The sequence below is a fragment of the Oncorhynchus kisutch genome, linkage group LG26, assembly GCF_002021735.2.
Source record: "Oncorhynchus kisutch isolate 150728-3 linkage group LG26, Okis_V2, whole genome shotgun sequence".
NCBI lineage: Eukaryota > Metazoa > Chordata > Actinopteri > Salmoniformes > Salmonidae > Oncorhynchus > Oncorhynchus kisutch.
Window position 1 is genome coordinate 247240 of NC_034199.2, and position 14858 is coordinate 262097.

Consider the following 14858-nt stretch of genomic DNA (forward strand, 5'->3'; position numbering starts at 1 on the left):
TACTCTGTTCCACAACAAGTAACTGATACAAGAAGTAGAATCAGATTGAAAAACAGGTAAAATGCACCTTATGGAACCACGGGCACTGGTGAAGAGGCACACACACACACAGGTACAGACACGCAAACTCACACGTACTCTACGTGTACGTCATTTAGCAGACACTCTTATCCACTAAGAGCGACTTACAGTAGTGGGTGGTTACATTTTCACTTGTACTGGTTCTCTGTGGGAATCAAACCCACCACCCTGGCGTTGCAAGTGCCATGCTCAGCCAACTAAGCCACACAGGACGCTACACAAATGTGCATTGTAATATTGTTATATAGTGGTATCATACATTTTGTTTTGTGCATTTGTGGTGGTGTAACAGTGTTATATGTACGTTTTTATCTTTTGATGTATGTGTAATATACATGTCTTAATGTGTTTGTACCCCTGGAAGAGTAGCTGCTTCCTTGGCTAATGGGGATCCCTAGTAAAAATACAAATGCCATTCCCAATGCTAACAACCATTGGTAGTGCGGGCGTCACATGTGTCTTTTCCCGTAGGAGTGAGTATGACGGAGATCTGCAGTCCCAGCTGCTGAACAAAGCCAATGAGGAGGACAAGAACTGCAGCAGGGCTCTCGCAGTGGTCAGTGCAGTGGTCAGAGCTGCCAAGGATCTCCTTCACAGGACGTTCACTGTCGATGGTAAGAACTGAGAGCTGGGGCCTCTCGGGTGGCGCAGTGGCTATGGGCGCTGTACTGCAGCGCCAGCTGTGCCACCAGAGACCCTGGGTTCGCGCCCAGGCTCTGTCACAACCGGCCGCGACCGGGAGGTCCGTGGGACGACGCACAATTGGCCTAGCATCGTCCGGGTTAGGGAGGGCTTGGCCGGTAGGGATATCCTTGTCTCATCGTGCACCAGCGACTCCTGTGGCGGGCCGGGCGCAGTGCACGCTAACCAGTACAAGGTTGCACGGTGTTTCCTCCGACACATTGGTGCGGCTGGCTTCCGGGTTGGATGCGCGCTGTGTTAAGAAGCAGTGCGGCTTGGTTGGGTTGTGTATCGGAGGACGCATGACTTTCAACCTTCGTCTCTCCTGAGCCCATACGGGAGTTGTAGCGATGAGACAAGAATTATTTGTTTGACATCTCAATAGTGAAATTCACCATAATCTCCTAAGTAGCATGAAGAACTAATCATACCTATCTGTCAGAGACAGACTGGTCGAGTGGCAAATGAGGAGCCCCTCCCCTCACAGTAAAGAGCTACCCGCCTGCCTTCTGATCGTCAGCACAACTTGATCTGTTTTCCTGTTTAACTGTTCACCGCATAGCGCAGTGTTTATCAGCACTTCTATTTTGTGTTGGGTGATTTTATCAAAATGAAAAATGTTCTATTGGGGTAGGAATTTGCTTCACCACGACCGTCACACGGCTAGCTGCAGAGACTTGGCTAGCTTAGCTGTAAGGGTGACTGTCAAAGACTCCAGTCACCCGATTCATAGACCCGTCTGAAGTTTGCTAGAGAGCATTTGGATGATCCAGAAGAAGATTGGGAGAATGTCATATGGTCAGATGAAACCAAAATTTAACTTTTTAGTAAAAACTCAACTCGTCGTGTTTGGAGGACAAAGAATGCTGAGTTGCATCCAAAGAACACCATACCTACTATGAAGCATGGGGGTGGAAACATCATGCTTTGGGGCTGCTTTTCTGCAAAGGGACCAGGACGACTGATCCGGGTAAAGGAAAGAATGAATGGGGCCATATATTGTGAGATTTTGAGTGAAAACGTGGCTGGGTCTTTCAGTCTGTGAAAGTCTGTGTTGCCCAGCATCAGCCCCAAAACATCACTGCTCTAGAGGAGATCTGCATGGAGGAATGGGCCAAAATACCAGCAACAGTGTGTGAAAACCTTGTGAAGACTTACAGAAAACATTTGACCTCTGTCATTGCCAACAAAGGATATATAACAAAGTATTGAGAAACTTTTCTTATTGACCAAATAATTATGTTCCACCATAATTTCCAAATAAATTCATAAAAAATCCTACAATGTGATTTTTCTGGATTTTTTTTTTCTCATTTTGTCTGTCATAGTTGGTGTACCTATGATGAAAATTACAGGCCTCTCATCTTTTTATTTGGGAGAACATGCACAATTGGTGGCTGACTAAATACTTTTTTGCCCCACTGTATGATTTGTTTGAGCTACTAAGGAGATTCTGGTGAATTCCACTAGTGAGATGTCTCTCTCTTAATATCAGGGAACCGGGGGTTACAGAAGTTTCACTCCACTCAGCAACCAGCTGTTTGAGCTGCACACTCTCGCTGCCCGACAGGTGATACTCCAGTCAAACTATAGGCTCTTTGTGCGGTGCACATGTGATAAATGTACAACAATACATGTGCCAATTTAATTCCACTACATTATTCAAATTAACCTAGAATTGGTTAATCATGTCCGTTGCATTTGTTTCAGCGGAAAACCGACTAGTTATTGTGCTCCTCATTCCTGAAATAACCTCCAGGACATATAACAGCTGGATATATTAGACCTGGTTTCATTAGGTCACTTTAAGACTTTAATAAAGGACATATCCATTGTGGACTGCACTTGTAAAGTATAATAATTCTGATCTGTCATATGTCATTGTATCGGTTTCAACTGTTGATTTTTGTAACAAAAAAAGAAAAAGAGACTGCTCTCAACTGGGATTCCCTGTATAAATAATGTTTAAAACAAAAAGAAAACCATCCCTATATGTCTTTGTTATTAAAACCTGTGCTCCTGTCTGAAGCAGAGGACATCCCTGAGCTGCTGAGCTCTTCCAGCCTGTTCTCCATGCTGCTCCCCCTCATCCTGGCCTACATCAGCCCTGTGGCTGCCTCAGTACCCAAGGTGAGATGTGGTAAAAAATGATATGTGAAATGGGCTTTACATTTTTTTTACTGCTGTATCTCGTCAAAGTTCCCCAAGGTGAGAGCAAGGTGGGTTTTTTTTTTTCTAGATGAAGCACATTGATCAAGCCTCGCACTCTTTTTGAAGCTACCTTTTTGTTTATCAATGGTCAAAGCAAACCCAAAACGACTGTCAATAATCACACACAACAAGGGGGTGCTTTCCTGGGGTGACAGATCTGGACCATCTCCACATTGAGCTCTGGACATAGCTCATTGAGGAACCTTTGCAGGAGGATGGAAGGTAGACGCTTGTTGGCACTGGTCTCCTGAAGTGTGTTGAAGACCTTGATGCTGCCATATCTGGCTTTCTGCTGTACTGTAGTTCATCTGGAATATTGAGTAGCTTCTGCTGGGCTCTCTCCAATGAGTGTTCCCCCAACCCTCTTGAACATGCCTCTGTGCTCAAAGATCTCCCCTATGAGAATGAAGAAGGGTCATGCCCCGCTCTTCCTATCCGTCTCATCCTCATAGTCAGACAGGTCACTGTCATCCTCAGTCTCCTCTTGGTAGGATAACAAGTCTCCAGGCAGCCATCGTCTTCAGGAAGTGACCGTCAGATGCTCCGGAGAGGCATTTTAGCATTGAGCTGATTTTTTTGACTACTTAAGGAATATTTGGTCAACAGATTTGAATGGCAGTTTACTGATGGAGGGCAGCTGGACATTTTTCAAGGAGGGGAAAAAGTTGGTAATCTTCCTGTGCAGTGCATGAAACCCTGTGAGCTACCTGGTTATGCTCTTCCGGCTGTTCTTGAAGTCACACCTTTGCAGGAGGCTCACACTGATGAAGTAACATGGCATCTTCTCCTCAGCCCTGGTGAGGAGGGTCCTCCTGTACCCCAGTTCGAGGAATGTGCAGCTGCAAGTCGTTGTGCTCCTTCTCCATGGCCCCTATCTCCTCATTCATTTAAGCTACTTTATAGAGGTCTTCATGGATCCAAAAGGTTACACCCATTTCAAAGTGGACCTGGGGCTTTCCCACCCAAAATGCATAAACAAATTAATATAGAGACTTGTTCTGAAAAGGCCCGAGGATAACTAGACCCCTTCTGTATAGACTTGGTCGTATCGGACCCGGTCCGATCCGAATGAGGGAAGCAGCAGAAAAGTACATTTTAAGCTACTTTATTAACCAGAGCTGATAAAGGGAGAGGGCGAGGTTGCTGCTCTAGCAGGGACTGTGCTGCGGGAGAGATGGTAACCAACCAAGGCGACTCGCGCTATAGTAGATAGCTGTTATTTATCATCCAATACGATTACGTCGTACATTGCTTAATTTGTAAATCGGGAGATGCCGGAACAAAAAGTGTGAGTGTGGTGACCTAGATAGCTCTGAGGTACCAGAACGCATGCATAAAAATCAAATAATAAATTATAATAAAGCATTGCATGCATATCACATTTGCATAGAGAAGTAGAGTACAGGCACTAAGAAATTGCACACATGGTGAGGAAGATTCTAGTGGCCTAGGAACATTTAGCCTTTTATAAATGCATTTCATTGCAATTCTAATCATTTTGCATGACTAGACTGTCAGAATATTTTTTATTGAAATGACAGGCTACTTTGACACTGAGAATCTGAGATCAATAAAAACGACCTTCTCTTGAATCCATCAATAGCCTAGGCCTAGGTGTGTGGAGACTCACATATTGTAGGCTACATTTTGAGGAGGAAATTATAGTCCTAAAAATGATGCGCAGCTCACTTGCCGGTGATGGCCGACGCGTTCGTGCCAAAAGCCTATCTCGCTGTTATTCTACTTTGTAAAATTATATTTGGAAGTTAATCAAATATTTTGGTAGCCAACAGCATACATATTATTCTTCTCTTTTCAGCAGGGTCCATTTGCATTCCAACCGGTTTTCCTGCAAATCAAATCAAATGTATTTATAAAGCCCTTTTTACATCAGCAGATGTCACAAAGTGCTTATACATAAATCCAGCCTAAAATTAAAAAAAAGCAAGCATATATATATATATATATATATATATATATATATATATATATATATATATATATATATATATATATATATATATATATATATACATACATACATACATACATACATACATACATACATACATACATACATACATACATACATACATACATACATACATACATACATACATACATACATACATACATACATACATACATACATACATACATACATACATACATACATACATACATACATACATACATACAGTGGGGCAAAAACTTATTTAGTCAGCCACCAATTGTGCAAGTTCTCCCACTTAAAAAGATGAGAGGCCTGTAATTTTCATCATAGATACACTTCAACTATGACAGGCAAAAAAATCCAGAAAATCACTTTTTTTTTTATGAATTTATTTGCAAATTATGGTGGAAAATAAGTATTTGGTCACCTACAAACAAGCAAGATTTCTGGCTCTCACAGAGACCTTTAACTTTTTCTTTAAGAGGCTCCTCTGTCCTCCACTCATTACCTGTATTAATGGCACCTGTTTGAACTTGTTATCAGTATTAAAGACACCTGCCCACAACCTCAAATAGTCACACTCCAAATTCCACTATGGCCAAGACCAAAGAGCTGTCAAAGGACACCAGAAACAAAATTGTAGACCTGCACCAGGCTGGGAAGACTGAATCTGCAATAGGTAAGCAGCTTGGTTTGAAGAAATCAACTGTGGGAGCAATTATTAGGAAATGGAAGACATACAAGACCACTGATAATCTCCCTCGATCTGGGGCTCCACGCAAGATCTCACCCCGTCAAAATGATCACAAGAACAGTGAGCAAAAAACCCAGTACCACACAGGGGGACCTAGTGAATGACCTGCAGAGAGCTGCGACCAAAGTAACAAAGCCTACCATCAGTAACATACTACGCCGCCAGGGACTCAAATCCTGCAGTGACAGACGTGTCCCCCTGCTTAAGCCAGTACATGTCCAGGCCCGTCTGAAGTTTGCTAGAGAGCATTTGGATGATCCAGAAGAAGATTGGGAGAATGTCAGATGAAACCAAAATAGAACTTTATGGTAAAAACTCAACTTGTTGTGTTTGGAGGACAAAGAATGCTGAGTTGCATCCAAAGAACACCATACCTACTGTGAAGCATGGGGGTGGAAACATCATGCTTTGGGACTGTTTTTCTGCAAAGGGGCCAGGACGACTGATCCGTGTAAAGGAAAGAATGAATGGGGCCATGTATCGTGAGATTTTGAGTGAAAACCTCCTTCCATCAGCAAGGGCATTGAAGATGAAACATGGTTGGGTCTTTCAGCATGACAATGATCCCAAACACACCGCCCGGGCAACGGAGGAGTGGCTTCGTAAGAAGAATTTCAAGGTCCTGGAGTGGCCTAGCCAGTCTCCAGATCTCAACCCCATAGAACATTTTGGAGGGAGTTGAAAGTCTGTGTTGCCCAGCATCAGCCCCAAAACATCACTGCTCTAGAGGAGATCTCCCTCACTTTACAGAATTCTTGCCACCAACAAAATGTTGAATATTTGGGGCATACAGTCATCACAGCTCTGCAGATTTTGTTGTGAGGATACATAATGGTCACCATAGCATCTCCCACCTGTAGCACACGCTCCAGCAGGTATATCTCTCTAGTCACCCCCAAAACCAATTCTTTCTTTGGCCGCCTCTCCTTCCAGTTCTCTGCTGCAAATGACTGGAACGAACTACAAAAATCTCTGAAACTGGTTTAAGCACCAACTGTCAGAGCAGCTCACAGATTACTGCACCTGTACATAGCCCACCTATAATTTAGCCCAAACAACTACCTCTTTCCCAACTGTATTTCATTTTAATTTATTTATTTATTTTGCTCCTTTGCACCCCATTATTTTTATTTCTACTTTGCACATTCTTCCATTGCAAAACTACCATTCCAGTGTTTTACTTGCTATATTGTATTTACTTTGCCACCATGGCCTTTTTTGACTTTACCTCCCTTCTCACCTCATTTGCTCACATTGTATATAGACTTGTTTATTCTGTATTATTGACTGTATGTTTGTTTTACTCCATGTGTAACTCTGTGTCGTTGTATCTGTCGAACTGCTTTGCTTTATCTTGGCCATGTCGCAATTGTAAATGAGAACTTGTTCTCAACTTGCCTACCTGGTTAAATAAAGGTAAAATAAAAATAAATAGATAAAAATAATCAATAGACCTTATTATACTTATTTAGGTATTTCCCTCAGGTAGCCTGTTTCTTGTCTCAGGTTCAGGAATGGCTGAAAAAGCATAACATTGTTCTAAAATTGACACTAGAAATAGCATTGTTGGGAGATCTGGAGAGACCGGGTCAGTCAATTACTTATACTAATACTCATAATAAAAGTATTTTTCTTCAACTCGCAATCTGTGGATTCTATTCGATTAGATTCAAATGGTATATTAAACGTCACAGTGCATTGGGGGACGGGGGCTTGGGGGAATGGAATTATTATATTGTATTCTATTTTTTTCTAGGGGTGGGGGGTGGTCTCGGATAGTTGAGGGGCAGATGATCTTGGAGGGCTGGTAGCCTGAAGTTTGGGAGCTTGGGCCGGTGGTTGATAGGTTGCTGGTTCACGTCCCTGTTTTTGACCTTGAGAGATCTGTCGACATGCCCTTGAGCAGGGCATTGACCCTGGTTGCTTCTGTGGGTCGCTTTGGATAGGATTTTGTTAGATTACTGAATGTAATGTAAATGTTGAGCAGCTTCACTGCAAGTAGATTATTGAATATTAAAACATACCAAAAAAAGTTATGTTTCATACTGTGTGGTTTCAGAAAGTACACAATAGAGGAATTATTAGTAATTATAATAAAATATTAGCATATAGCAATGAGACAATATTACAATGAGGTAACATAATAACTGAAGAGCTCAAAGGCTCCCCAAAGGGGCAGAGTTATGCATAACAAGCCAAATGAATACACAGGCCAATGCAATAAGGCCAGGGCAGCTTGAAAGGATACAACACAGGTTAATACTTATTTGACAGCATTAGCATTGTTTTACAGAACTAATAGAACATTTTAACAACGATGGAGGCAATGCGGGTGCCAGCTGGAAAATGCACCAGGGGGAAAACTTTAGAGCAGGTTCTGTTCTGACTGGAGATCTTGACCTGAGGGAACCCTGGGGGAGTGCTTGGGCTCTCAACGAAGAGAGAAGTTTGTCCAGCTCATCCTCACCTTACAATAGCATTGCCTGCCTCAAACATAAATTGTCCGCCATTGTGAAATGGACTACTTCTATGTGAATTAACACACCTCATTTCAAACTGTTAGAAAATCATGTACAATTGATAAGTTGAAACAGCCTATAGATAATTAGCAGGCATCGTGCCTTGGTTTGAGGGCAGGGCATGTTAACTGACCTGTTGCGTAACAATACAATTGTGGAACTGCGTGTAAGAACTGACGCTGGGTGGACATAGAGATATTGGAACTCATGCGTGAAAAGGTTATCTTCATTCATATGCTTCCTCAAAGGGGAAAATACACACTGGCATCAGAGAACTCTCGAATCCAATAAGACTATCATAATATTCACTAAATTGGAAAGTGGCCCACCATTAGAAGGCCACTGAATAAGAAAGCCATAAACAAACAAAAATATGCAAAGATATAAAAGTAAAATCTTCCTAAAACTGTATGACTAAAGGTGACGTATCAGTAAGCCAGCACCGGTGATGTAGTGTAGGCTAAACCTGTATTGATGCTGTTGACTCACCATTTTATTTTATGAATGGCGATTATACACTTATAATGCAAAAGTAGCTATTTTTCATGAATGTTTACTTGTCTCCTGCCTTTTTCATTTCTTACCCACCAATTGTATTTCCGCTACATCCCTGGCTATCATTAATACCGTTTTCCATTGTTAACTTGAAAGGGGGAGAGCAAGAGATGTAGGTGCCCATTACTATTACCCCTATATGTTTAGATGTAAACGTGATTCAAGACCATACACTTCCTGCTTACAGATAACAATACCAGCTAAGTGTACCTTTTAAGGGAAACGGAACCAGTGTGATTCATTTGATCATGTTTTTTTTCCCAATCAGGCCGCAGTGGAAGTCTTTGGTCTGGTCCAGGAGTTACTTCCTGCTGTCTCCGCTTTGAACCAGAAGTATGCCCCACTGGCTTTCAACCCCAACCAATCAACAGACAGCACCACGGGCAACCAGCTGGAGCAGGGCCTATCGGCATGCACCACCTCCAGTCACTATGCTATAATAGAGAGTGACCACCCTTACAAGCAGGCCGGAGTCACACAGTATATGGTAAAGTACGCGCACACACACACGGTGAAGTGGGACTGTTCACAACATAGGAATTCTTAGTCAAGGGTAAAGAAAAGTATATATCTAGCAGAACTGGACATATTGTATGAACCAGGACTTTTTTAAAATGTGGATTCCCATTAACCTTTGCAGAAGCATCAGCTACTCTTCCTACGCATAATTGTTTCATGGCTTTAACCTCTCCCCCTTTACTCCTCAGGTGTCATTCCCGGACTGCGTGCGGTGGACCACCATCGAGTTTGACCCCCAGTGTGGCACAGCCCAGCCAGAGGATGTCCTTCGCCTGCTCATCCCCAGCCATTCGCTCCACCTGTCCAGCCTGAGCACCAAGCCCCTGGCCCACGACACCAGCAACACCTGGGTGGAGCTCAAGAAGATCTCTGGCTCCAATGGCTGGCCTACCACTGTCCTAGTGCTGCCAGGTAAGATAAAAGCGGTCCAACGCTTAATTACTTAATTTCAAACCGATTTGCCCGCTGGGTGAGGGTGTTTTGTTTCAGTAGGAAGGCATTTGACTAGCTAAGTCAAATGACACGCTAGGAAACAAGTCATTTGAACCAATCAAAGGTTAGGTTATTGATCAGGGCAGCTCAATCTCTTCAATGGACAGCTCTGCTAAGCCACTTGCCACAGCTACTTTAATTATTCTCAGCTGACCGACAATAAAGTAGTCCCCCTGTCCTCCCTGCTGACAATATCACAGCATCACCCTTCTGTTCTTCCTTTGGGATCCCAGGAAACGAGGCCCTGTTCTCCTTAGAAACTGCCTCTGACTACGTAAAAGACGAGAAGGCCTGTTTCTACGGCTTCAAGTGTGTTGCCGTGGGTTACGAATTCAACCCCGGACCAGATGAGGTAAGGGGGAACTTTTGTTTTGCTATGTTAAAAGGGTAGTTTACCCACTTTTCCTATTGTACTTTAATTTGTTGGCACATAGATGTTTTTACAACAAATGATACGTGTGTGTGTGTGTGTGTGTGTGTGTGTGTGCGCACACGTTTCAGGGTATTATCCAGCTGGAGAAGGAGCTGGCATACTTGGGCAGTGTGTGTGCTGCTGCTCTGATGAAGAAGGATCTGGCTCTTGGTGAGGGAGATCATAGAACATGGCAAAACCGATGGGTAACACAGGAGAACTCATATTGAGCATGTACTGTATCAACTCATATTCTTTCAATACAAGTACCAGGTGCTTGTTCTCATTATTGAAGTTGCAGTAAAATATATTTGCACCTTTACACAATGGAGCAGAATTTTCTGTTTTCTCTTTTCACAACTGGTTCATAATTATTTCAGGCCATTTTGTGACTTTAAAGGGACAATTCTAAATGTCATTTTTTTCTTGGTCCTGTGCAGTTGTAAATCATACAAATACACTTCTTATCACCAAATGTTTTTTTCAATTTAATCTTATTTTGTGAAGAAATAGTGCCAATATATTTGACTGCAATTGTATACAGGTGAAGTCGGAAGTTTACATACACTTAGGTTGGAGACATTAAAAGTTGTTTTTCAACCACTCCACATATTTCTTGTTAACAAACTATAGTTTTGGCAAGTCTGTTACGACATCTACTTTGCATGACACAAGTCATTTTTACAACGATTGTTTACAGACAGATTATTTCACTTATAATTCACTGTATTACAATTCCAGACGTTTACATACACTAAGTTGACTGTGCCTTTAAATAGCTTGGAAAATTCCAGAAAATTATGTCATGGCTTTAGAAGCTTCTGATAGGCTAATTGACATCATTTGAGTCACTTGGAGGTGTACCTGTGGATGTATTTCAAGGCCAACCTTCAGACTCAGTGCTTCTTTTCTTGACATCATGGGAAAATCAAAAGAAATCAGCCAAGACGTCAGATAAAAATTCCTCCAAGTCTGGTTCATCTTTGTTCATCTCTGGTTCATCTCCAAATGCCTGAAACTACCAGTGGTAGGCCAGCCATTGGAGCCAGTTCATCTGTACAAACAATTGTAAGCAAGTATAAACACCATGGGACCACGCAGCCGTCATACCGCTCAGGAAGGAGACGCGTTTAGTCTCCTAGAGATGAACGTACTTTGGTGCGAAAAGTGAAAATCAATCCCAGAACAACAGCAAAGGACCTTGTGAAGATGCTGGAGGAAACGGGTACAAAAGTATCTATATCCACAGTAAAAATGAGTCCTATATCGACATATCCTGAAAGGCCGCTCGGCAAGGAAGAAGCCACTGCTCTAAAACCGCCATAAAAAAGCCAGACTACGGTTTGCAACTGCACATGGGGACAAAGATTGTACTTTTTTGAGAAATGTCCTCTGGTCTGATGAAAAAAAATAACTGTTTGGCCATAATGACCATCTTTATGTTTGGAGGAAAAAGGGTGAGGCTTGCAAGCCAAAGACACCATCCCAACCGTGAAGCAAAGGGGGTGGCAGCATCATGAAGTGGGGGTGCTTTGCTGCAGGAGGAACAGGTGTACTTCACAAATATGGCATCACAAGGAAGGAAAATTATGTGGATATATTGAAGACCTCAAGACCTCGGTCAGGAAGTCAGTCAGGAAGTTAAAGGTTGGTCGCAAATGGGTCTTCCAAATGGACAATGACCCCAAGTATACTTCCAAAGTTGTGGCAAAATGGCTTAAGGGCAACAAAGTCACAGTATTGGATTGGCCATCACAAAGCCCTGACCTCAATCCTATTGAAAATGTGTGGGCAGAACTGAAAAAGCGTGTGCGAGCAAGGAGGCCTTACAAACCTGACTCAGTTACACCAGTTCTGTCAGGAGGAATGGGCCAAAATTCACCCAACTTATTGTGGGAAGCTTGTGGAAGGCTACCCGAAACCTTTGACCCAAGTTAAACAATTTAAAGGCAATGCTATCAAATACTAATTGAGTGTATGTAGACTTCTGACCCACTGGGAATGTGATGAAAGAAATAAAAGCTGAAATCACTCTCTGCTATTATTTTGACATTTCACATTTTTTGTGTTTTTTTGTGGTGATCCTAACTGACCTTCGACGGGTAATTTTACATGGATTAAATGTAAGGAATTGTGAACTGAGTTTAAATGTAGTTGACTAAACTGTATGTAAATTTCTGACTTCAACTGTATATGCATGCATGATTATAATTTGCCCCTAATGGCATATCATATTTTATCCTCTGTGCTTTTTTTTCCAGGGAATGAACTTGAAGAAGACCTTGAGATTCTTGAAGAGGCCTCTCTCCAGGTATTCTGATGCCATTTGACTTTTTCATAATCACATTGTGACATAACTAAAGCTCTCAAGTGTGCAAGCAGGAGGTATGAAAAAGACGGCCAGTCCTCAAACGTATCATCAAGCCTCTGTCAGCATGTAACAATGACATACAGTGCTGCTTGAAAGTATGTGAACAGATGTTTTTCTGCCTTTTTGATCTGACATAACAGGTTTACATTTACCATTTGTTGGTGTAGAGGAATCATGCCTGTAGTTGAAAAACACAATTAAAAAGGAATAAGAAATAAGTGAACATCAAGTTGCATTGGTTAAATCAAGTGGTAAATAGAGTCAGGGGGGTTAATAATTGGGTACCAAATGAATCAATCAAAGGAGAGATCTTTCGGAAAGAGTGTGGCTGGTACTCTGATGAATAGGGATAAGAAACCTGGTCAGTTTGATGTTACCAATTCAGGTGAATGCAAAGCACACCATGCCGAGAGGAAAGGAGATCTCAGAGGACATCAGGACAAGGCTAGTGAGAGCACAGTCTGCGGAGGCTATAAAATCATCTCAAAAAGATTTGAGCTCCATCAGTCCACTGAGGCAAATAATTTACAAATGGAGAGTACTTCCAAAATATCCCCAAGAGCCACAAGAACAATAATACATCAGGTTAAAACCCACATTTTTAATCTAGAGATGCAGACCTCCCTTGCTGCATCTCCGGTAACTTTGCATGCTTCAACAGTACGAAGAACATTGAATGTCATTCATGGGAGGGTTGCTAGGAAGAAGCCTCTGCTGTCAAAAAAGAACCAAACTGCCAGTTTTACCTTTGCCAGAGACCATCTGGACAAATGTGTTTTTTTTTCAATACCCTTTTTTCTCCTTAATTTTGTGGTATCCAATTGGTAGTTAGTCTTGGCTCATCGCTGCAACTCATGTACGGACTCGAGAGGCGAAGGTCGAGAGCCCTGCGTCCTCCGAAACACAACCCAACCAAACTTCACTGCTTCTTGACACAATGGCCACTTAACCTGGAAGCCAGCCACACCAATGTGTCGGAGGAAACACCGTACACCTGGTGGCCGTGTCAGTGCGCACTGTGCCCGGCCCGCTAGTGCACGATGGGACAAGGACATCCCTGCCGGCCAAACATTCCCCTAACCCGGACGATGCTGTGCCAATTGTGCGCCGCCTCATGGGTCTCCCAGTCGCGACCGGCTGCAACAGATCCTGGACCCAGAATCTCTAGTGGTACAGCTGGCACTGCGATTCAGTGCTTTAGACCATTGTGCCACTCGGGAGGCCACCACCTGGACAAACCGGAAGGTTTCTGGAAGTCCATTCTCTGGACCAATGAGTCCAAAATAGACTATTTTGTTCACAATCAACACCGCTACATTTTGCGATAACCCAACACTGCCTACTACCAAAATAACCTTATCCCAACAGTCAAGGATGGTGGTGGGAATGTCAAGATCTGGGTCTGCTTTGCCTTCTCTGGACCTGGACGACTCCACATCATTAAGGGAACCATGGGTTCTGAGGTATACCAGGAGACTCTGGAACAGAACGTCAGGCCATCAGTCAAGGAGCTAAAGCTGGGTCAAAAATGGGTCTTCCATCAAGACAACGACACAAAGTATTCAAATAAATCTACCAAAGAATGGCTCAGGAGAAAGAAGAATTGTGTTTTGGATTGGCCATGTCAAAGTCCTGACCTAAATCCAATTGGAGATGTGGCAGGACCTGAAGCAGGCAGTTCATGCCAGACCCCGCTCAAACCTCATTCAATTGGCTGAGTTCTGTAAGGAGGAGTTGGCAAATATACCTCAAAAAATATGTCAGAGACTGATTACTGGCTATAGGAGACGTTTACTCCAAGTTATCGCTGCTGATGTAGGTTCCTCAAACTATTGGGGTTCACATAGTTTTGCACACATCAAATCTGAGTTTCGGTTAAATAAACCACTTTTGTTAAATAAACAATGAAAATATATAATATATTTTTGTTTCTGTCATTTACTTGGAATGTCTTTATTACGAATTGGGGTTTATGTTAATATTTATAGCAAATTAATGACCAGCCCTGTAGAGTTCTCATATTGTAAAGCAAGACTGTACTACCCTCTCCTTCCCCCTTTCCCTCCCCCTCTCACTCCAGGTGTGTAAGGCCCACTCAGGTATCCTGGGCAAGGGTCTGGCCTTGTCCCACTCCCCCACAATCCTGGAGGCTCTGGAGGGCAACCTGCCCCTGCACCTGCAGACCAACGAGCACTCCTTCCTGGAGGACTTCATTACCTGTGTGCAGAACTCCAGCGGAGGACGCCTGGCCAGGTGAGAGAGATGGAGACGGCATGTAGACACAAACACACAGGCACACATGCCCACGT

The 14858-nt window shown here is 42.9% G+C and overlaps 1 protein-coding gene across 10 annotated transcripts in view; it reads left to right on the plus strand.

The window, feature by feature from the left end:
• mycbp2 (MYC binding protein 2) overlaps positions 1-14858 on the plus strand; it is a 265465-nt gene that overhangs the window by 156574 nt on the left and 94033 nt on the right. For 9 of the 10 annotated variants that reach the window (XM_031805789.1, XM_031805791.1, XM_031805794.1 and 6 more), the window contains 8 exons: positions 553-695; positions 2792-2892; positions 9024-9242; positions 9463-9685; positions 10000-10118; positions 10268-10349; positions 12440-12489; positions 14630-14802. In XM_031805789.1, coding sequence (XP_031661649.1) covers positions 553-695; positions 2792-2892; positions 9024-9242; positions 9463-9685; positions 10000-10118; positions 10268-10349; positions 12440-12489; positions 14630-14802 — 1110 coding nt within the window. The remainder of the gene's footprint in view (positions 1-552; positions 696-2791; positions 2893-9023; positions 9243-9462; positions 9686-9999; positions 10119-10267; positions 10350-12439; positions 12490-14629; positions 14803-14858) is intronic. The other variant, XM_031805790.1, reaches the window with a different exon arrangement.